General features: G+C 47.5%; 1 protein-coding gene across 4 annotated transcripts in view; it reads left to right on the top strand.

The window, feature by feature from the left end:
• The window catches only part of MARCHF1 (membrane associated ring-CH-type finger 1), an 820299-nt gene that overhangs the window by 786788 nt on the left and 9222 nt on the right, over positions 1–24289 (top strand). For all 4 annotated transcript variants that reach the window (XM_067035463.1, XM_067035461.1, XM_067035462.1 and 1 more), the window contains exon 7: positions 16712–16859. In XM_067035463.1, the coding sequence (XP_066891564.1) occupies positions 16712–16859 (148 nt within the window). The remainder of the gene's footprint in view (positions 1–16711; positions 16860–24289) is intronic.

Here is a 24289-nt window from a genome sequence, read left to right as displayed (position 1 = left end):
CCATCCATGTTGCTGCACACGGCATCATTTCATTCTTTTTCACGGCTGAGTAGTAGAATGTGCAATGGAATATGTACCACATTTGAAGACTTTATTTTTAACCTAGTCTTGGCAATACAACTCACAGGCTACATTTAATTATGTAAATAATTGGAAGGAATTCTTAGTCACTCATGCAATACTGCTGGTGCGGGTTTCCAGTTCGTTTTTCAGAAAGTCATATGATTTCCCGCTCCTTACATCAAAGGGAGCCATCTTTCATTTCACAGTCCCCAAAGCTTTGAGACACAAATATAACTGTAACGAAGGTTCTTCATGGCTCTTACTGGCCCAGAGCCTTTGCATGGCGCACGTTTATTAGAGAAAACACACCTCAGCCCCTTTCAGCTGCCATTCTGATCTCAATAAAGAGTTTTATCTGTACAAAATAGTACAGATGATCATATCCGCTATTGAAGCATTGGCATTATTTTCTTCCCATTATCGTGATTTGACAGATCAGGTATTCGCCCGTCGGTCTGTCTACAAAGCCTTTCAGCTGCTCAGCTCAGCCCTCTCCTAGTACAGCCTCCGACGATTATTAGCACCCCATCACAATGCACGAAGGACGTGAGCCTGCTTTCGGAAATACATTTCCAAAACATAAGGGAAAGGATACGGAGGCTGTAGGAAAAGAAGGTGAGTGAAGTAAAATCCTAAAGCAAACATAAGGAAGATTCGTACCGTGGTCTGTACGCTCTTTTCATGGGAAGAGCTGTGTGCTTCCAATAGGTTAGCAGCCAAACCAAAGAGAGAAATGTGGTCAATTAAATAGTTCTTAGTATACAAATAGAAATGTTTCAGCAAATGCATAGATTATCAGGTCCCTGAGGTCCGAAGGCAAATTTCCTCCTGGATTACCATTAAGTACATTCGATAGAGGTGTAGATCATCTACAGTAATGATACACTAAGCTGCGCCATGTTACTGGCCACCATAACCAGCCAGAGTTCACTGGTTGCTTACTGGTGCCAAGCCCCGCGGTGCGTGCTCTGTTATACACCGAACCTCCTTTAACCCTCCCAAGAAACATGAAATAGGTGTTCTTATCGTAGTGTCAGAAGTGAGTAAACAGAGGCCAGCGGAGGTGAAATAAACTGTTTAAGGTCTCAATTTTTACACGGTGGCCCGGGGGTTCAGACTTACATCGACGTTATGCCCAGGTCTGCGGTTTTAGGTTTTAGGTAGAGTCCATATTCTGCCTTTGTGGTTCCGAGTAGGGGTGATCGTGTTTGCTGGATGGTTAGGAGATGCTTCCTAGGAGAGGGGGGAACTGAAACTGGTCATAAACGGTGATTAGATGTCTTCCAGTGAGATCTAGAGAGTGGAGGACATTCCAGGCAAGAAAATAGTGCATTTACGTGCATAGAGTATGAACGATTCACAAGTTGAAGATGGCTGGCTTTGCCAGAGAGAAGGATGACCGTAGGCAAGTTTCTTAATCTCCCATCCTCACCTACAATGAAAGGAATAAGAAGTCCATCATAGCAAGGGTGTGAGAATAAAATGAACCATATAAAGCTATTAATATTCTTGTTAGGACAGATAATAGATGAGGATAAATAGAAAGCAAGTGTCAGGTAATATGGGATGCTTTGCTAAAGAGTTCCAATTTTATCCAGAAGGGAACGGAAAGACACTTCAGGGTATTCAGTAAGGAATCAACGTATTTGTATTTTTGCAAGATTGCGCTGCAGCCGTGTGTGGAGGATGCGTTGCCCGCGTGAGTAAGCCAGCCAGGTACACCATGCAAGCTAGGAAGGAAAATGATTCGGTAGAGCAGCAGCCGAGGGGACGGAGAGGAAGGCGTGTGGTGAGGTTTAGTTCCTGAGCTACTGCAAGGACCGAAGATGAAGGATAAGGTGTAGGAAACCACCCATGACGGCTCTCGGCTTTCTGCCTTGCGTGACGGGGGCAAGAGTCCGATCAGTCACTGGGGGAGAATATACATGCAGATGAGCAACTACGGGGACATAACATCAGAAGCCCACGCAGAACACACGAGCTTGAGATGCCTGTGGTCTGCCAAGAGCGGGAGGTAAGGCTCAGGGAGCTTGAGTCTGGATGCAGAGAGAGAAACAGCCATCAGGGCGTGTCCAGTAGTGGAAGCTTCAGACCCAGATGAGCCAGTGAAGCGTGAGGAAGTGTGATGAGGACAGAGATGAAGATGGAGCCCTGGAGGCCCGGATAAAGGGGAAGGTGGAAAAGAAGAGGCAGCAGAGAAGGATTAACAGCAGCAGCCGGAGGGGGCAAAGGGCCAGTGGAGGAGAGTGACACTCTTGAAACCAAAGTCTGAAAAGAAAGTGGAGGAGAATTGACCTCTTCGCAATATTGAGATACGCATGGCCGATGAGATTATGAATGATTTTATTTCTGATTTACTTTTCCGTATTTTATACATTTTTCTATAATGAACATGCAGTTAAATAAAAAGAAGCAACTACTGTACAATAAAATCTGGGAGACACATAAAAGCAGGTTTTGATATTGAAGGGAAAGGGGCTGTAGCCAGAGAGAGAGAGAGAAGTTTAAAATAAACGAAAAGATACAATCACAGGGTGAAGGGTCATGGGGAACGATTCATGTGGACCGTGGAGGGACATTCTGTCTGCTTAAATAAGAGGAAATGAAGTGAGAAGGGTATGACGCATTAAGTCTGAAGACAGGAAGTTAGCGGAGTTTACCCATGGGAGTATCAGTGTTCTCCAAAGTACAAGTCATAGTAAGACCCACCTGTTGGCACGTCTGTCCATCCAGAGGAGAGAAAACTGGTAGCAGAAGCTGCCGCTTCATCACCCTCTCTCCGGTTCATCCTCCACAGAGCTACAAGAACGGGCTCTCTAAACCCTACACCCTACACCCTAACACCCTTTCCACTTTACCCTTGGGAAGCTTGCTTGAACTTGGCCCAACTGCAAATCCGTGGTCTGGCACGGTCCACATCTTCCTCCTGCTTTTTGCAGGTGGTGCCTGCAGCTTATTTGCCCTACGGTTACATACTCTGTCCATACAGGCTTTCTCACTTCCGTTCATATAAATCTGACCTCAAAAATCAGCCACTTCTTAGGTGTTTGTCCCCCAATCCACTCAGCATTTGGTGCAGCAGCAGGAGAGGAATCTCATCGCGAAGCCAGGGCTCCGGCCTCTCCCCCAGCCATTCCCGGCCTCTCTCCATGCCCCGCATCCCCACGCCTCCTCGGAAGGACAGACAAGCTCTTCGTTGTCTCCCTCCAAGAGAGCAGCCCATATTCCCGTCCTGCCCCTAGGTTCTTCGTAACCATTTTGGGTTTTTTTTTTCTTAGATTCCATATATATGTGTTAACATACGGTATTTGTTTTTCTCTTTCTGACTTAACTTCACTCTGTAGGACAGACTCTAGGTCCATCCACCTCACTACAAACAACTCAGTTTCGTTTCTCTTTATGGCTGAGTAATATTCCACTGTATATATGTGCCACGTCTTCTTTATCCATTCATCTGTCGATGGACACTTAGGTTGCTTCCACATCCTGGCTATTGTAAATAGAGCTGCAGTGAATATTGTGGTACATGACTCTTTTTGAATTATGGTTTTCTCAGGGTATATGCCCAGGAGTGGGATTGCGGGGTCGTATGGTAGTTCTATTTGTAGTTTTTTAAGGAACCTCCATACCTACTAGAGAATGGACTTGAGGACACGGGGAGGGGGAAGGGTAAGCTGGGACGAAGTGAGAGAGTGGCATGGACATATATACACTACCAAATGTAAAATAGATAGCTAGTGGGAAGCAGCCGCAGAGCACAGGGAGATCAGCTCGGTGCTTTGTGACCACCTAGAGGGGTGGGAGGGAGACGCGAGAGGGAGGGGATGTGGGGATATGTGTATACGTATAGCTGGTTCACTTTGTTATACAGCAGAAACTAACACACACACACAAAGAGAGCAGCCCAGGCTCACTTCCCGTGTGTGTCGCTTTGCACTCCAACTCGTCGTGAAGAAATCCCTTTCAAGCAAATTCCATGGAGGAAATCCGGGAAGAACATTTTCTCCTTCTCCCCGCGTGGTAGTGCAGCCGCGTCCATCCCCTGCCGCAGATTCCCACGCTTCGGGCTGGTGCTCAAGGCTCTTCCTCACCTGGCCCCGTCCAGTCTCCCTCCCTCACACTCACACTCTGAGTCTTTGCGGCTTCCTCAGACCAACCTACCCCACACCACTCTAAACTGTCACCTAACCCCAAGGTCACCTCGTCCTCTGTCCCTGTGTCACACTCGGCTCAAGCGTCAGAAGGCTTTTATGATCTTTGGTACAAAGGGGATATTTAAATGGGACTATTAAACCTTCCTTCTTCATTTTCAGTGGGGATAACTGAACTTCACCTCATTGTTTTTATAAGAACACATTACTGGAGTTACGTTAGATTGTCTTACCATTTCATTTGCGTCCTTTTGCAGGGATTCAGTGGTGCTAGAGAAACTGACAGTGAATCTGCTGCCCAGAAAGGTGTTTATTTTCAAAAATTTAATAACTGGGAATGAATGACACAGAGAAAGAAGCAGGGCCAACCCATTTTTATTTGATTTCCGTCAAGACGGGGTGTGGGGGGCAGTGACAGACTATTTAATAAGAACTTTTGAATAAGAGCTTCTTTCATATTCACTTCTCACTCTTAAGCTCCAGGAAGGAAAGCGGAATCTGTTCTAGAATGTGAACAGTTTTCACGTGTGTCCCAAGACATTCCACACACACAGCAGTCAGACCTAAGGGATCATTTCAGGAAGCGGACGCCTTGGCAAGGACCTGAACACGCCATTCCAGTGTCCCCAGAACTGAAAGGAGGTGCTTAGCCACTCCAGCGCTTTCCCTGGTCAAAGCAACTTCTTCATAAAGTGGAGGAAAACTAGCTGTGGGGCTGGTAGGATGGGAACAGTTGCTTTTCTTACAAAGATGCTCTAATGTGAGCATCTCCATGGCAACACGAGCATCATGCATTCTCTCCCACCACCCAGGAGGCTGAGAAGCAGCATCTGGGATTGGGACCCACTCTAGGTTCTGCGAATGGGGAAATCTGGTCAGCTGTGGTTGCAGTTATTATTCATCTCCCAAACTTGTCAAGTCCCCAGACCGCAAGTTTCATTTCCAGCCTGTAGACATTCTATGTACGTCTCATCCTTCCCCGGTCCAGGACTTCCTTATTTTGTGAGAAGTCGGATGCACCCCGTACTCTTAAACCAATCCGAGGGAGAGCAATTTAAAGCAAGGGCTTCTAATCCGGAAAGTGTCTCAGACCCCTTTGAGAATCCAATGCAAAGTACAGATTTCTCCCCAGACAAAGGCAGTACACGCGGCATTTTACATACAACTTAGGGAATTTATATACAGGCAAACCATTTGATTGTGCTTCACTCAATTGCACTTCACGGATACTGCATTTTTTACAAACTGAGGGATTGTGGCGACCCTGCATCGAGTCTACTGGCAACATTTCTCCAGAAGCATCTGCTCACTTCCTATCTCTGAGTCACATTTTGGAAATGCTCGAACTATTTCACACTTTTTCATTATTATTATATTTCTGTGGTGACCTGTGATCAGTGATCTTTGAGGTTACTATTGCAGAAAGGTTAAAACTCACTGAAGGCTCAGATGATGGTTAACATTTTTTAGGAATAAAGTATTTTTTAATTAAAGTATGTACACCGTTTTTTAGACATAATGCCGCTGCACACTTAATAGACGACAGTGTAGTGTACCCGTTACTTTGATATGTACTGGGGAACGAGAAAACTGGTGTGACATTCACTGTATTGTGACAGTCGGGAACTGAACCCACAGCACCTCTGAGGTGTGCCCGTACCCCTGCAAAGTCTGAAGAGCTCTTCTCTTTTTTTTTTTTTTTTTTTTTGTGGTACGCGGGCCTCTCACTGTTGTGGCCTCTCCCATTGCGGAGCACAGGCTCCGGACGCGCAGGCTCAGCGGCCACGGCTCACGGGCCCAGCCGCTCCGCGGCACGTGGGATCTTCCCGGACCGGGGCACGAACCCGTGTCCCCTGCATCGGCGGGCGGACTCTCAACCACTGCGCCACCAGGGAAGCCCCATGAAGAGCTCTTCTCTTTAATAAAAAGTCTTCAGTTCTAGGACAAAATTCTTATCAAAACGTGAGTCGATAAAATGCCAAAAACAAGGTCAAAGGTAGATATATTGAGCCAATTAATTATGCTTGATGTCAAAGTACTGATAAAACTGATGTTAAAATAGATTACCTAAAACACGATTTGTTTTATTTGTATTATTATCTGCAAAATGTGAATCAATATTGAGAGAGATTAAACCTTCATTAGCTTCCATTCAAGCTGAGGAGACCATATATTTATTTATCTGATTTATTTCACATTTTTATCTGGCTAAAATACTCTGAGAGTTAAAAACAACAGTAACAAAGGCAACAAAAAAACTCAACGCAATTACATTACATACAACGTTCAGACATGAAAATAAGCATTGACCATGAGCTGTCGTGAGAATCAGGCTGGCACTACGGCGCCATAGCGATTCCGGGGAGAAACTTCTCTTTTTCTTTGTTGCCACCCAAAGGAATATTTTAGAAAGACAAGTACAGAAAACACACACACACACACACACACACACACACACACACACACACAAAAGACAGCTGGGAAAGGGACAGAAGCACTTATGAAACAAAAGCCCATTATATCTGATTGACGAACAATTATACAGTCCCCTGTTCCCACAAATACCGAAAAATCCACAATTATGACACCAACGTAAACTTCATAAAAGAAGGAGTCTTGGCTGCCTTGCTCCCTGACACCTAGAATAAATATCCGATACCTTGTGGTGCTTCAACAATTAGCTTCTGAATGATAAAAATCTACTACCCAACAAAGCTAGGAAAAAAAAAAATCTACTAACAACTTACTGTATTACCCTGGGTAAATCAATTCAGTGTTCTTGGCCTCAGTTTCTTCATCTAGAAAATGAGGAGGTAAAATGTGTCTTTTTTCAAACATATATATTTTTTTACCGAAGTAGAGTTGATTTACAATGTTTCAGGTGTACAGCAAAGTGATTCAGCTATATATATATATATATTTGTGTTCTTTTTACAGATTCTTTTCCATTATAGGTTATTGCAAGGTATTGAATATAGCCCCTGTGTTCTACAATAGGTCCTTGTTGTTTAGTTTACGTATAGTGGTGTGTCTGTTAATCCCAAATTCAAAACTGGGTCTTTTTAAAGGCTTCTAATCTCCCAGTCTCTGGTTCTACTTAGCACACAGGCAATTTCTCCTCAAGTGCGAGGCTGTGATCGTTTAGGTACAAGTTGGTGCCTGGCCTGTGAAGACCCCACGTGCACTGTGGATACTCGCTAAAGAGAAACAGTCTTCTGCAGAGAGCGCTGTAGACAGCAGGGCGAGTCGAGAGTCCCAGGCGAGGGCTTGGCTCTGCGGGGAAGAGGTGACGTGTCATCTGATGGGACGTAGCCCAACTGTCTTCCTGTTTTCTTTCTGAAGTCTCCGCCTATAATCAAGTCTCCCCTGGACTCAGCTCCCTAGACTTCTCCACTGGTCCAGCATGCCTGAGGCAGTAGCAGAGTCACAGTGTTTCCAGAACGTGCCATGTGATATTTGCACCATAACCTTTGAGGGAAAACGGACAAGCAGGGTTGGTTAAATATTTTTAACGGAGCTTTGTTTAAATGCGTCTATTAATTCTTTCAGGGGTTTGTGTTGTCACATGACAACATCTTAGTCAACCCAGATATGGGGTGGGTGGAATATTTTCACTCTTGTGAAAAAGTAGTAGAAATTACAGCTCCTCTTTAAAATGTTTCTCTGGGTTTCTTTTCCCCTCAGGGAAGTTAGTCTCAGACTTCAGCACACATAAAAATCACGTGGAGTGCTTATTAAGAATGCAGATACCTAGGTTCTACCCCCAGATATGGGTCTGGACAGAGCCTAGGAAATCACCTTTTAACTTTTACCACAGCAATTCCAATGCACATGTTTCCCCAGAGACACATTGTATATCTCCCCTCTAGAGAGACCTATAAAATAAGCCCGTGTCCGTTTCTTTATTTTCCGCTACAATCCCTTCATCTGTGATATTTTTGCACCCTCTAGTGGATGATTTCACCCAGCAAACTTTTTCTGTATTACAAATGCCTTGCTCAAAACTTTTAGGAAATTCCATCTCTCGTGAACTCCTTGAAACAATGGGAAACCAGGAAAAGGCTCATAAGAAAAATTGCTTCAAGGAACATGAGATTCATATATATTTAGATATACATTTAGTGTGTGATATACATACATATTATAGAGAGAAAAATTTAATCCTGATCAAGTTGGCTGAATATAGCTAATCTGTTTTATTAAAATATTGGGGAAACCTTGGCTTTACTGGCCGCAGTATGTTTAGGCCATTTATACGTATGCGATTACTATTCTCTCTCACACACCAGTTCCCTAACACACCCCTTCCAGCACATCAATACGATAACTTGGATCTTCCTGACTGCTCCCTTCTGGGCACCTCCTTAGAACCTACCGGCCCTTCGGACACCTCTCGTGTTGGCTTCTGCGATCGACAGCTCTTTTCAAGATCCAGAAAGCTCCGGATGTGTTCAGCACACTGTGTCTTCCATCGCACTGAAGAACTCTGCTTACTGACGCCACCCCTTGCAGAGTCACAAATTCAGCTGCCCACAGGCACCAAGCGGGTGACACAGAGGAGTGGCTGGGCAGGTGTAAACCAAAGACTGGTGGAGACTTAAAGCAAACTGAGTCTGTTACATTTCCAGGAATCCAAGAATGATTATAATTTGATCACGCCCACGGTGGGCCTACTTAAACATCTGTGAACTGCATGAAACTTTGTTTCATCAACCAGCTAAAGGCCCCTGATTTACTTGACGGCTTACGAAGTGCTAACTGTGTATGGATATTATCCTCATATAATTCTAAGCACGACCCTTTCCAAGGGATAGTTTCACATCCAAGTTGTGCGAACCAGGCAACGAGGGCTTAGGAGGTAGTTTCCCGGGCCCGAGTCCGACAGCTGGGGTTCCCCGGCCCAGGCTCTAATCCACGGTGCCAGGCCCCGGAGTCGCATCCCGTCCCTTCACCCCAGGGCCTCTCGGAGCGGAGGGCTTCCAGCCTTTTCCACCTGAATGTCCCTCGGCTGTGCTCCTCTCCCCTCCCACCGCCTCGGGCCCCCTGTCTCCCAGGTATCTTCTGTTCTCTTGGCCTCCGATCCTACTGGTGTCTTTGCATTGGGACAGTTTCTTATCAGGTAGCTGACACCTCTCTGCACCAGCACTGGGCCGGTTCCAATGCCTACTAGCTCATTATCCCATTGCAGATGAATGGGGCGAGCATATCAGTATATTTTTACCGCTATTGTTTTCAATAGGTGCACGTTTTCCTCAGGTTTTAAAATGATACTTCAGTAATGCTCGGATTTTTGTTACAAGTGGAATTGGCCTGACCATAACACCCCCTTCCTTTCTACTCAATGGAACCGGTCCAGGTACCACTGTGAATCCTGTAAAACGATGGGAGATCTCTGGGTAAAGCCCTGTTGTGTCAGCTGGCCTCAAACCATGTTTTTGAAAAGCAAACAGTAAGAGTCATTACGGATAGAAATCCAAGAGAATTACCTTTGAGGAAAAAGAGCCATTTCTTTACTTATCCGTTCTCAGGTAGCTGCCTGGGTTTTACGATCGGGAAGACAGAACAGCAGCCCCGGGGCATGGTTCCCACCAGGCTGCCTCTGGGTTATGTTACTCGCGGAAGACACAGTTAAAACCACACGCCCGCATCACTGCTGCAGTTTATGTGGAATGTTTTGAGTCCCTTTAACCTTCTGTGGACACTGTCACCGAAAACAGTATTTCTTTAGGTGGCTTTAACATAACATTTGGATGTGAAGTTCCTGGGACATAACATTGCAACCTGTGATACAGTCTCCAGTCCTGACGGTAAAGAGTGTATCGTTGTGTGGTCTTTCAGCAAGAGTCCACCTAGGATATGCATAGTAATTCACCCACTTGCCCTTCTTTGTATAAACAGTTAACAAACACAAACTGTATTTCTCTGCTGTGAGAGTCAATATTCAGAAAAAGCTATTTGTACTTGGAAAGCAGATGGGGGTGGGGCGCTGTGACTGCCTTAATTCTGCAAAATGACCAAATCCCAATCCATTCCTTCCTCATCCTCCAGTGATGGTGGTATCAACATGAAGGTAAAAGCAGCCAGAGCCTAACTGGCTGAGGTGCTGTGGTGCTGCGAGGTCCAAGTTATGATGACCGTGTGTTGAATTCTTTCCAGGTGCCTGATACCCTTCTCGCTGTGTGCACTAACTCACTTAAACTTGACCCTGTGCTGTACGTACGATTCTTTTCTTAATTGGAGTGTAGTAGAGTCGATTTACAATGTTGTGCTGGTTTCTGGTGTACAGCACAGTGATTCAGTTATACATGTACATACGTATCCCTTTTCACGTTCTTTTCCGTGATGGTTTCTTACAGGGTATTGAATATTTTTCCCTGTGCTGTACAGTAGGACCTTGTTGTTTGTCGGTTTCACAGGTAAAATATGGCAAAACCATAATTCTGTTTTCTATGACTGTGAGTCAGTTTCTGTCTTATAAGTAAGTTCATTTGTATCACTTTTTAGATTCTGCATATAATCATATATCATTTGATATGTGTCTCTCTCTGTCTGGCTCACTTCACTTAGTATGATCATCTCTAGGTCCATCCGTGTTGCTGCAAATGGCATCATTTCATTCTTTTTTATGGCTGATTCCATCGTATATATGGACCACATCTTCTTTGTCCATTCGTCTGTCGGTGGACACTTAGGTTGCTTCCGTGGCTCGGCTCTTATAAATAGTGCTGCAGTGAACACTGGGGTGCGTGTGTCTTTTCGAATTAGCATTCTCTCCAGCTATATTCCCAGGAGTGGGATTGCTGGATCATACGGCAACCCTATTTTTACTTTTTTGAGGAAACTTCATACTTTTCTCCACAGTGGCTGCTGTAGATACTATTCTTATCACCATGTTACAGGTAAGGAAATGGAAGGACAGAGGATTAAAGTAACCCAGCCCAGGGCACACAGCACGTCGTGGCAGAGCCCGCATTTTTGGCAGACGTGCTTGGGGCACGGACCAGCTGTGCTCTCGGTGATGGAGTCAGTGAGGTCTGGTATGTGTGCTGGGACCTCCCCTGCCCAGAGGCTTCTGTTAGACAGCCAAGGCTGAAAACGACTTCCACTTCTAAGGACTCCCAGGGCTGAAGAATCTGTATTATTATTATTGCCTCCATGTCCAGGTAACGCCCATTACTCAGTGGTTCTGGGTGCCAAGGGTGGTAGCAAATGAAGCCATTGATCCCATGTTCCAGACCAAGTATTCCTCTTCTTTGTGGGACAATTTGTAAACCACTTTTCAGTAAGACCGCCACTTGCTTGCAGTGCTATCTTTCCTGCCCTGCATGTCAGTGACTCCCTCCCCCGACTCCAGATCAACGTGGGCTCCAAATGTCCTGCAGTCAGAGCTGCCAATCCCGTGGTTACGTGTCAGCAGGAGACGTCACAGGTTCCCTGCACACGGCCCGCCCACGCCCGCTGCCCCCGCTTGCGAGTTCTTTGGATGTGGGTCCCAGGCCCTGCTGCAGCGTGAGGCCGCTTCCTCTTGTCCTGTTACCAGGGGAAATAGAGGAGCCGCATTCAATCAGAACTGTATAATACCCCCTCACGTGGGGCCATGCGTGAACGATGCTAAGTAGTAATTACTGGTGCACCGAAAGGGAACAGAGCCCTGTGACGGGGGTGGCGGTAGAGGCCCGCAGAGCATTTATGGGCGTCACATTTGAGGGTCTGACTCTCAGCGAGAAAACCCGGCGACGGTTGTTTGTAACTGTGTCGAGGGACCAGCTCGCACCGTGTACGCCTTCTGGCTGGCGTCCGCTGTGAGCCGTCTGCAGGCTTGGATTTTGGTTTGTTCGTGTGGGCGCCCGGGCACCGAGCCGCGACAGCCGGATGGCCGCCTCCTTTCATTAATGTCACACTGGCAAGTCCCGTGTAGATGCCGATTGCTCCGAGGGAAGCTCTTTAAGAACCTCTGCCCCGTAGATAAACAACAAGGTCCCACTGTAGAGCACAGAGAACCATAGTCGATATTCTGTGATAAACCACAATAGAAAAGAATATTAAAAAAAGAACGCGTATGTATAGATGTAGAACTGAGCCCCTTTGCTGTGCCACAGTAATTAACACGATGTTGTAATTCAACTATACGTCAACAAAAAATACATTAAAAAAGCATTCTCATTAGGCAGTGCTTTTGAATTTATATTTTAGGACGGGAGGCAAATACAAGTACTTTAAATGAGAAAACTTGCACAGTTTCATCTCGCTAGCGCACATGGAGAATGTCACAGAAACAGTATCTGCGTCAATTCTGGCTCCAATTTGGAAGTCTTTTCAGAACAATCTAATTGTATATCTCTAAGCTGAACGGCGGAGTTCTGTTCAATTCTCTCTATCGTTGAGGGGCCTGGATAAGGGATCAAAGGCGAAGGGCGGGAAAACAGGTGCCAGAGACCCAGGGATCCAGGAAAGGGAAGAGAGGCCCCCGGGCGCTGAGACTGTGAAGCTGGTGTTGCAGGTGAAGGGACGGAGCAGGCCGAGGAGGGCGAGGGCCGGCGAGGAAAGAGGCCCAGGCGCTCGAGCGACTGTGCCGCCTCCCCTCCCGCCCTGCTGCCTCTGGTCACTTCCACCAGCTCCTCTGAGACCCCCTGCAGAGACGAGTCCGCTCAAAACTGAGCACCCAGGAGGCTCCCCTTAATGCTCCACAGGTAGCGGGGGGGGGGGTCTTCACAACGGACACGTAGTCCGTGGGCATAAGCACACATTACTTTATAAAACTGGGCAGGGAAGCCCGGTTCTATGTGCCTTTGTGCAGAGGAGCGCTGTGCGATCACAAAATCTTTTGCGAACGGATGGTGTTGAATTTTAGCATCCCAAATCATAAGTTAGTATTTGCCCTTTCGTGACAACTTTGTTAAAATAAGATGTCTGTCTTTGCCTTCTCGATCCACTTCTCACTGTGGGGCTTGCAAAACGTATTCAAACTTTGTATACAAACCTGAAAGTACAGAAATGGGGACGAACGTTTTATGCAGTTGATACGTTTGTTTCCGTGGATGCCTGGTGCCGGGTACCGTGTGCAGTGATATGATCGTCCGGCGGAGGGCGCTGTGGAACCGCGTTTACTCGTGTGCTGCCCGGTGAATTACTGAGCGGCCCCTGCGAGGATTTATAAGGGAAAGTAGCAACGTTTGCAGGTCCTTTTACGCTCCACTTCTTAAAACGCTGCTGAGATTAGGAAGTGACAGCTCCAGAGCTTCTACTGTCTGGAACTAAAAGGAGTTTGCTTCATCCCTGTCGGCCCCGCTGATATTTTTTCTATTTGAGGCTCATTACTTTTGAAGAATGTGTTTCGCCACTTCATCAAAATGCTCCTTAGTTGAATCAGATTCACTTTTTAAGCGTTTTTCCCAAAGCCAGACTTACAAGTGAGGGTTGATTTGGTATGAATATTTTAGTATGGAGGTATCGCCATCTGCTTGGAACGTGTAGGAAATTTGAACATGTAAAAATGCCCTTCTGCACCATCCTACACTTTTTTCTTTTTCTTTTTTCGGTACGCGGGCCTCTCACTGCCGTGGCCTCTCCCGTTGCGGAGCACAGGCTCCGGACGCGCAGGCTCAGCGGCCACGGCTCACGGGCCCAGCCGCCCCGCTGCACGTGGGATCTTCCCGGACCGGGGCACGAACCCGCGTCCCCTGCATTGGCAGGCAGACTCCCAACCACTGCGCCACCAGGGAAGCCCCCATCTTGCACTTTCTATCTAATTATACTGGATACTGACGTGATCCAAGAAATAGTTATAAAATCACAAAATGCTATTGCCAAACAATAATGTTCTGTTCTATAATCACACAAATTATTCAGATTAGCATCATAATAAATCAATGACAAAATGAAAATTTAAAAATCAATCTTTCCCATCTATGATGTGAAGTTTTGATAAAAGCTAAGATGCACATCCTGAAATCTTCTCAATTCAATATGATTAACTGAAGATAGATTTTAGATTGAAGCATCTGGTTTCCCCATAGCTTCAGTACTAAGATTTTTCCATTATTTACTTAGAATAATATATAAAATATAATTTGTTGGAAAAGAAAGTCCAAGATGAGGTACGAATGGTTAGTTGACTCTTAACAGGCTCTGTAAGGAAAACTCTGTGATGACTAAACCGGCCAGTAAGAGAGGAACAGATAGTGTTTGTAAATAAAACATGTATTTCTCTAAAATGTTTAAGCAGCTTTCTAGAGGGTCATGATCAGACTTTAAGCACTGTGCTCTCTTACAAATGAAATGACAGGACCTTCCCATTCAGCCCGGAAGGGAAGTTAGGTTTCTATTTGATCCTATCAGGAACGGCACTGGACGGCCGGGAACGGAGTCCTGAGAAATCATGGCTCGGTCAGACAGGGCTGTCCTCCCCGCGCATGTGACTGGTGGCTGGAAGTGAGCTGTGGCCGATCGGCTGAGGTCTCTCCGAGTCTCAAGACTTTTCCTCAAGGTTGCAAGGTGACTGTTAGGACTTTTACACCATTAATTAGGAATTCCTAATTAATAGCAAAGAAGAGAAAATGAAGGAGGAAGGGGCAATTCCTGTGTCAGGAAGACCAAAACTCAGCATCTCAGGAAATAGCCGCTCACATCTCACCGGCAGGAAACAGGCCTTGTCACCTCTGCCAGGAAGGGGGGAGAGCAGCTTCAGCTGGCACAGTGTCAACCCCCAGGGGCTGAGTCGGTTAGTGCAGGAAGAGCAGAGAAGTACATGCTCTCCACCACAGCTCTCTGGCACACCCCTGACTCCGAGGAAGATGAGGCAACTGGGCCCGGAAAGACCGACGGCTTCACCCATGTCTCAGAGCTGGTGGCAGGGCCAGGGCTTCATGGAGCATGATGGCGGGGTGGGATGGGAAAGGAGCGTGTCTTCTGAAGCTCTAAGGCTTCTGCTTCAGCAAGAGCGTAACAGGTAAAGAATGTGACGAATCATAGCAGCACTGTTCGCACTACTAGCCGAGATATGGAAGCAACCTAAATGTCCGTCGACAGAGGAGTGGGTGAAGAAGATGTGCTATATATATATATCTCTCTCTCACACACACACACACACACACACACTGGAATACTACTCAGCCATAAAAAAGAGTGAAATAATGCTGTTTGCAGCAACATGGATGGACTTAAAGATTATCATACTAAGTGAAGTCAGTCAGACAGAGACAAATAAAATGTGATATCACTTATATGTGGAATCTAAAAAAAGATACAAATGGACCTATTTACAAAACAGAAATAGACACACAGAAATAGAAAACAACCTTTTGGTCACCAAAGGGGATAGGGTGGGAGAATGGATAAATTAAGAGTTTGGGATTAACAGATACACACTACTATATAGAGAACAGATAAACAACAAGGAACTACTATATAGCACAGGGAGCTATAATATCTTGTAATAATCTATAGTGGAAAAGACTCTGAAAAAGAATATATGTACACATTTACATATATATAAAACAGAATCACTTTGCTGTGCACCTGAAACTAACACAATATTGTTAATCAACTAGACTTCAATTTTTAAGAGAATGTAAAGAATCATGGATTACTGAAATACTCCATGATCTAAAAAGATCATAGTGGTTCGATTTTCCTATAGAAATATGCAAAGAAAAATAAAGAGCAAATCCTAGCACAGTAATCAAGCGATAGTGCCGCCGTCAAGGCATTACAATTTTGTTTGGTAGCAAACGTTTCATTTGAGAGCCTGTCACTTCAAAGTAAATAATGGAGATGTTCCCTCGTGTAACCCTTGATTTCTCGCTGTAAACACTGTGGCCCTCCCCCTCTCGAAGGCTGAGGGGGCAGCCCTCAACTTTCTGAGGAGTGTGACTTGGGGACAGTGATTGTGACAGTAGGTGGCAGTAGAAAAGCAAGGCTGCTCTGAAAGGGGTTGCCGCTGACTTTCTCCCATTGCCGGGAGGATGAAATGTGTCTTCTAGGAGAAGAGTTGTGAACAGATGTTGACTTTCTCTCACAGATCTCATTCAGCCATTCAAATACTTGTTAAATTGACACATTCAAGACTGCAACACTGTATCAGGCTATGTATTAATCCAAGAAGAGACTATGTATTACTGCTTATAACCTAGGACCGCAGAGAATATGCAGACACCTGCGTGGAATGATTTCTGAAAACTGTACAATATTAAAACCGGCCCCTTCGTGTTACAGACAAGGGAACTACAGGGTCGCAAACCAGGAAGGACCTAATTTAATTCATTTGGAGAATAGGAATTTTTTTTTTCATTTTAATATATGCTTAAGTTGTTTTAACTCCACGGGTTATGATTTCAGATCGTTTCAAACACAAAGACGTACGTGAATATTCTAGTGTCATCGAAAACGACAGCTCTTCAGTGCTTTCCCTTGATCCATGATTTACGCCTGGGGCATACGTGGGGAGCAACATTTATGGGCTGGGGACTCAGCTGCGTGTGATTCATGTGTAATTGCAGTGGGAGAAACTGCAGATGACCAGGAGCGAGAGGAGGAAGATATTCTGCTCCGTCACCTTCCACGTCATCGCCATCACCTGCGTGGTCTGGTCTTTGTACGTGCTGATTGATCGCACAGCGGAGGAAATCAAGCAAGGCAACGATAATGGTAAGAGCGCGTGTCCATCCTCTTTCCCTCCTGGGTGCTGGGGCGACACCCGAGACAGGCAGGGAGGACGTTTCCCAGGGCACGTCGGGTGCGCGAGCAACACCCAGTACCGGCGACGGAGTGAGCGCCAGTTATGTTATTGATGGCCACTCGGGCCATAAAGCCCTGAGCATGCAGGGCTCCCACGCGGAGAAATAACGATGTATCAAGTAAACCTTAGTGGGGGACAGAGATACAGAGGCCGCGCACCACTTTAGGCTTTTCGAGGAGCTGGTAAGAATCAGGTTCTGCCTGATGGGAAAAGGCAAACAGCGCTAACAATAGAAGGTCTTTCATTGTATGTAATTCGCCCCAATCACGGCTTCTTGTAACACACAAGTAAGATGGCAGTTAGTAGAGATGTGCTACAGCTTATTAATTAGCACGCTATAGTTTGATAGAGTACATTAACACTGCAGTTTGAAATATTTGCCATGCTAAGTTTGATAGCGAAGGATGGTATCTAGTCTGCAAAGAGAGATGTCTTAAAACCACCGAGGCATGTGCTACCGTGTTCAATGGACAGGTCCTTCGAAACAGGAGCGAAAGTGGCTCATCTTCACCTCCGTACCCAGTTCCGTTTCCCAGCAGGTTCTGCTGGCTTCTCGCCTGTAGCCTAAATCATAGCAGGTGAAACAGTGAGGAATATTCCCCTCGCCTCCCCCCGGGGGGGAAATATTTATATTATATAGAAAACCAGCCGTGAATTTGGAAGGAGAAGGTGTTCAGATGATAACACTAAGTTTGCGTCTCCCTCGAGAAAAGAAGAAAGTGAAAGAAAGGACAAGATGAGAGGCAGTGAGGGAAAGAAAGGAGGAGGAAAAGAATTTTTTAAAGGAGAGGTTTCTTTCTTCTGTGTCTCTTTGTTGGGATTCACAAAAGCAGGGGGGAGGGCCCCCCGGGGCCCCCCCTTCTCCCTTCTCGTGCTGCTTCTGGGCTCAAAAGGACCGGGACCCCAGACCCTCCCGGATATGTTTTATGTAGCTGGAGCACGTGTGTCGCAGGGGTTCTCGAGGCAGTGGCGGGTATTTTTGTGTCAATACTAACTCATGTATATACAGTTTATACCAAACTACGTTGTTTACCACTACACTATGCGTTGTTCCTGAGATGCTGGATTTTAAAATGTCCATCACATCCCTGCTATCCAAGTTCCTCCAGGGTAGGGGCTTTTTATTTATTTATTTTAAGCCCGTATCGCCTACGGCTACGGGAACTGGCTCAAGCCAGGTCACAGAAAGTGGCAACCCACACTGCAACTGGTCGTGTGGATCGTGAAGACAGAGAGGCACCCCATCGCCCTCCCCACCTCACTACACCCAGCCTACGACCTTAGGGCTGCAGCGTTTCCTCACAATCCAGAGCAGAGCTGACGCCGGGCTGGATGCGTTCCAGCGCAGCCTCGCCCTCTCGGTGGCCCCCCTGCCTGGGCCTGGCTGCTGTCGCCCGGCTACAGGGGAGGGAAACAAGATGATGGCACCTGTCCCAGACAGAAGAGGAGGATGCAGTCTCACGCCACCCACAGGCAGGCAGCTCAGAACCTCCCTCTCAGCCCATGTGCTCAATCCCACTCCTGACACAGGTGAGTGAAGCGCAGTCGCTGACCCCACAGTGGACACGGCTGTCGCCACCTCAGCCCTGAGACCCGTGACCCGTGACTCTTTCCATTTATCTCCCTCTCTAGCCCCCCCCCCCCCCGGTGTCACTATGTCTTCAGCGGTGACTTCTATGCTGGTAACCCCCCCCACACACACACACGATCTCCAACCACACATCTGCCTGCCTCCCAGACCTCTCCGTTTTCAAATGGTCTCCCAGGCACGCAGACACGGTGTGTCCAAACTCCGAAGCTACCACCGCTTCCCGCTCTGACCCCTGTGGGAACGGCATCGCTCACCCCCAGTGGCCAAATGCACCCCAGGCTTCACTCCTCGCCACCCCCAACCTCCACCTTCCGTCGCTCACCAAGCCCTATCGGTGCAGCCTGAGCCCCGCAGCTCAGGGACCTGTCTGCCCACTTCTGTCCCGCTCCACTCTCCCGCCGCCCGCGTGCAAACGGTCGTCTCTTTCACGGGAAAGCGGCTCCTTGGCTAGACTTTCTCCAGTTCCACCCACCTTCAACCCACATCCAGAAATGGGCTCGCAGCAAACTTACAAGACACAGATCTGACCACGTTCTATCCCTGTTTATTCACGTCTCTTAAAATACACCCTGGGCTCTGGGACGGGGCTACGCTGACCCCACGGCCTGGCTGAAGCCGACGATGCCGAACACTCGTTCGGCTCCTAGATCTGCTTCCACACCCTCCTCCGCTTTCCCGTCTCCAGGACACCTGTCCTCCCAGCCTCTCGCGTCCACCCCAGACACTCACACGCTCACGGGTCATCCCACGCCTCCCTGGGCCCCACTCAGCCTTCACAGTTTACCTCAGACATCACTCCCTCTTGGAAACTCAGTTCAGCTCCCCGAGCTAGAATAATTGTTACGACCTCAGCAGCTCTCAACGGGTGGTCAGAAATGCAGTCTCTTGGCCTCTCCCCACCCCAGACCTATGAATCCGAGATTCTGCGGGTGGAGCCCGGCAACGTGTGGGTAGCTGACACCCTCTACGTGTTGAGAACAGCTGCTCCTGTAGCCCCGCTACCTTGACTGCCCGCCGCATCCCCTGTGCAGAGTCTATGCCACTACAAAGCGTGAGTTTTACCCCCAAAGGTTTAGGTTTAACTACCCCTCACGTGCTTCTGTTGTGCAGTCAGGCTGAGCTGCTCTGCCCTACCAGGAGACTTCACACCTTGTTACAACCACTTGCTTAGTTGTGTGTCTCCCCTCACCAGCAGACTGAGCTCCAAGCAGGCGGGGCCGCGTCTGTCCCGCCCACTGTGCGCTGGGACCTGGCGAGGGGCCCAGTCAATGGAGGCGGAACGGTGACAGTGAATGCCTCATACACACATTTTTTCCACTTTTTTTCTTTCTTTGGGAATTCTTCTTCAACAGATTTTTTTCCCTTTCTCAGTTCTGGGCAGATGCGGGATTTCGGACCACAGGCTCCGACGGACTGTCCCTCAGAGTCCTCAGTCGTATTTCCCAACAGAAAAGGTTGAATGATAATCAACGGTTAGCTTCTTAATATCTACAGCTATAGCTATCTATAAACACATATATACACAGACAGTATATAGGGTCAGCTTTCTACCATGTACTTGTAAAAGTTATTCTCAGGTTTTAAAAAAATGTTTATTTATTTGTTTTTGGCTGCGTCGGGTCTTGGTTGCAGCACGCGAGGTCTTTCGTTGCAGCGTGCGGGCTCTTCATTGCGGCACGCAGGCTTCTCTCTAGTTGTGGCACACGAGCTCCAGAGCGCGTGGGCTCAGTAGTTGCGCCGCAGGGGCTTAGTTACCCCGCGGCATGTGGGATCTTAGGTCCCCGACCAGGGATCAAACCCGCCTCCCATGCACTGGAAGATGGATTCTTAACCACTGGACCGCCAGGAAAGTCCCTATTTTCAGTTTCTTAAAAGCAAGTGAAAATGAGATAGCTTTTACCTTTGGTGTTCAGAGCTTCGGAAATGGGAAGCAAGGCCTTTATCACGGAGCAGCCCCCGTGGTTATTCCTACAGAGCCACTGACCAGAGGGACAGCCCCTGACTTGGGTAATTTCAAATGGGACCACAGTGACTTTTGGAAAAGTCTTTTAGTAGAAGACTCTCTGCACTTATGTTCAAATTGTATTTAACACCTAACTTCCCAAAGTGCACGTTTTTGGGTAGTGTGGGCATCTGTGTGAGTTATTATTTTAATCTTCCTTTGGCGTTGGAACGGGGGAGCTGATCCTGAATTGGCTTTTAAAGTTTTGGAGAAAACTGCATAATTTAAAAGTCAAAATATTTTAAATCCATCTTGAAAACCTTTTGAGGAGGAACAAATTGCCTTCTTTAACCAGAGTAGAGGTTGAATATAAAACAGCATCTTCTGAGCTGTAATAACACTGCCAGGAAAAAGTCCATGGTATGTTTTTAAGTGGCTGTCCTTTTAGATTAAATAAACATCGTGCCCCAGATCCCTCTCTTTCTATTCCCCGTGATGAAAACAAAAACAAAAATAAATACATGGTACTTGAAACTTTAACTCCCTAAATTATCCATGTTACCAACTCTAATTTGGGAGAACAATTACTCCTCCTGTCTTATCTTCACATATTCTAGAGGAATGCTCCAGGGTACTATCTGTGTGCTGAAAACAAATCACAAAAATACAGACCAAGAAGGGCTTCCCTCGTGGCGCAGTGGTTGAGAGTCCGCCTGCCGATGCAGGGGACGCGGGTTCGTGCCCGGGTCCGGGAGGATCTCGCATGCCGCAGAGCGGCTGGGCCCGTGAGCCATGGCCGCTGAGCCTGCACGTCCCTTTGCTCCGCAACGGGAGAGGCCACAACAGTGAGAGGCCTGTGTACCGGAAAAAAAAAAAAAAAAACAGACCAAGAAAACGAAACAGAAGTTCATGCTGTCTATTTTTTTAAGTAAATTTATTTATTTGTTTAGTTATTTTTGGCTGCGTTGGGTCTTCGTTGCTGCGCACGGACTTTCTCTAGTTGTGGTGAGCAGGGGCTACTCTTCGTTGCGGTGTGCGGGCTTCTCATTGAGGTGCATGGCTCAGTAGTTGTGGCTCGTGGGCTCTAGAGTGCAGGCTCAGTAGTTGTGGCTCGTGGGCTCTAGAGCGCAGGCTCAGTAGTTGTGGCGCACGGGCTTAGTTGCTCCCACGGCATGTGGGATCTTCCTGGACCAGGGCTCGAATGCGTGTCCCCAGCATTGTCAGGTGGATTCTTAACCACTGTGCCACCAGCAAAGCCCCACGCTGTCTCTTAAAGGGACTATAGATGTTAAGGCTGCCGCAGGACCGTTTAAATGCATAGAAGCGAGAGACTAGAATAAGAAATTGATTTTGTCTCACTCCCCTGTGAGCCTCTGAGCACATCCAGGCCGTGCCTGCTGGCTGTTAACATCTGCCTGAGAATGGCTTAAAAATCACCTCCCTGCCATCCATCCATATTATAGTCTCCTTTTCAGCACTGTTGCTTAAACATTCCTTTTTAATGTAACTACACGTGCTCTTATTGTTAACAACGCCAAAGTGGTAAACCCCGACTTGGGCAAGTGATCAGAAGGACAGGGTCTCGTTCTGCCTTGGTCACGTGCTAGTTATCTTGAATAAAATAATTATCACTCTGAAGCTCACTTTTCTCATTTGTTGACTAAATTGGACTGAACATTCTCCAAACTTTCTATGATTCATTTTTCAAAAACACCATGAACTTGCCCTTGCATCAGATAAATGGAAACAAGGTGTTTAGGGCTTCCCTGGTGGTGCAGTGGATGAGAATCCATATGCCAATGCAGGGGACATGAGTTCGAGCCCTGGTCTGGGAAGATCCCACATGCCACGGAACAACTAAGCCCATGCGCCAGAACTACTGAGCTGAGCCTGCGCTCCAGAGGCCACGAGCCACAACTACTGAAGCTCGTGCTCCTAGATCCCGTGCTCTGAAGAGTAGCCACCACAATGAGAAGCCCGTGCACCACAACGAAGAGTAGCCCCTGCTCGAAACAACTAGAGAAAGCCCGTGCGCAGCAACGAAGACCCAACTCAGACAAAAATAAATAAATTGATTAATTTTAAAAAACACATACTAAATTATTTTTTAAACAAGAAAGTGTTTATACAAACTGCACATATATCATTCATGTTTACTCACTGTAAAAACTACCATTAAAACTAGTTAAGGAGAGAGAGACCTTCAAGATGGCTGAAAAGTAAGACGCAGAGATCACCTTCCTCCCCACAGATACATCAGAAATACATCTACACGTGGAACAACTCCTATAGAACACCTACTGAACGTTGGCAGAAGACCTCAGACCTCCCAAAAGTCAAGAGACTCCCCACGTACCTGGGTAGGGCAAAAGAAAAAGGAATAAACAGAGACAAAAGAATAGGGACGGTACCTGCACCAGTGGGAGGGAGCCGTGAAGGAGGAAAGGTTTCCACACACTAGGAGCCCCTTCGCAGGCGGAGACTGTGGGTGGAGGAGGGGGGGAGCTTCGGAGCCGCGGAGGAGAGCGCAGCCACAGGGGTGTGGAGGGCAAAGTGGAGAGATTCCCACACAGAGGATCGGTGCTGACCGGCACTCACCAGCCCAAGAGGCTTGTCTGCTCACCTGCCAGGGCGGGCGGGGCCAGGAGCTGAGGCTCGGGCTCCAGTCGGAAGCAGGGAGAGGACTGGGGTTGACGGCATGAACACAGCCTGAAGGGGCTAGTGCGCCACGGCTGGCCAGGAGGGAGTCCGGGAGAAGTCTGGAGCTGACGAAGAGGCAAGAGACCATTGTTTCCTGGTGCGCGAGGAGAGGGGATTCAGAGCACCGCCTAAAGGAGTTCCAGAGACGGGCGCGAGCCGCGGCTATCAGCGCGGACCCCAGAGACGGGCATGAGACGCTGAGGCCGCTGCTGCCGCCACCAAGGAGCCTGTGTGCGAGCACAGGTCACTCTCCACACCTCCCCTCCCGGGAGCCTGTGCAGCCCGCCACCGTCAGGGTCCCATGGTCCAGGGACAGCTTCCCCGGGACAACGCACGGCGCCTCAGGCTGGTGCAACGTCACGCCGCCTCTGACGCTGCAGGCTTGCCCCGCATCTGTGCCCCTCCCTCCCCCCGGCCTGAGTGAGCAGAGCCCCCGAATCAGCGGCTCCTTTAACCCCATCCTGTCTGAGCGAAGAGCAGACGCTCAGACACCGTCAGGAGACCTACATGCAGAGGCGGGGCCAAGTCCAAAGCTGAACCCCGAGAGCTGTGCGAACAAAGAAGAGAAAGGGAAATCTCTCCCAGCGGCCTCAGGAGCAGCAGATTAACTCTCCACCATAAACGTGATGTACCTGCATCTGTGGAATACCTGAATAGACAACAAATCATCCCAAATTGAGGAGGTGGACTTTGGGAGCAAAGATAAATATATATATTTTTTCCTTTTTCTGTTTTTGTGAGTGTGTATGTGTATACTTCCTGCTGTGAGTTTGTCTATATAGCTTTGCTATCCATGTGTGCTAGGGCTCTGTCTCTCCTTTTTTGTTTCATTTTTCTTTTTAGTATAGTTTTTAATCTTCCTTCTTTCCTCTTTCTTTCTTTCTCTCTCCTCTCTCTCTCCTTTCTCTTTTCTTCTGAACCACGTGGCTGACAGGGTCTTGGTGCTCCAGCAGGTGTCAGACCTGTGCCTCTGAGGTGGGAGAGCTGAGTTCAGGACATTGGTCCGCCAGAGACCTCCCAGCTCCACATAATATCAAACAGTGAAAGCTCTCCCAGAGACCTCCATCTCAATGTTAAGACCCAGCTCCACTCAACGACCAGCAAGC

Source organism: Kogia breviceps, chromosome 6, assembly GCF_026419965.1.
Source record: "Kogia breviceps isolate mKogBre1 chromosome 6, mKogBre1 haplotype 1, whole genome shotgun sequence".
Taxonomy (NCBI): Eukaryota; Metazoa; Chordata; class Mammalia; order Artiodactyla; family Physeteridae; genus Kogia; species Kogia breviceps.
Note: the sequence above shows the minus strand (reverse complement) of the source record. Positions and strands in the feature narration are given on the sequence as shown.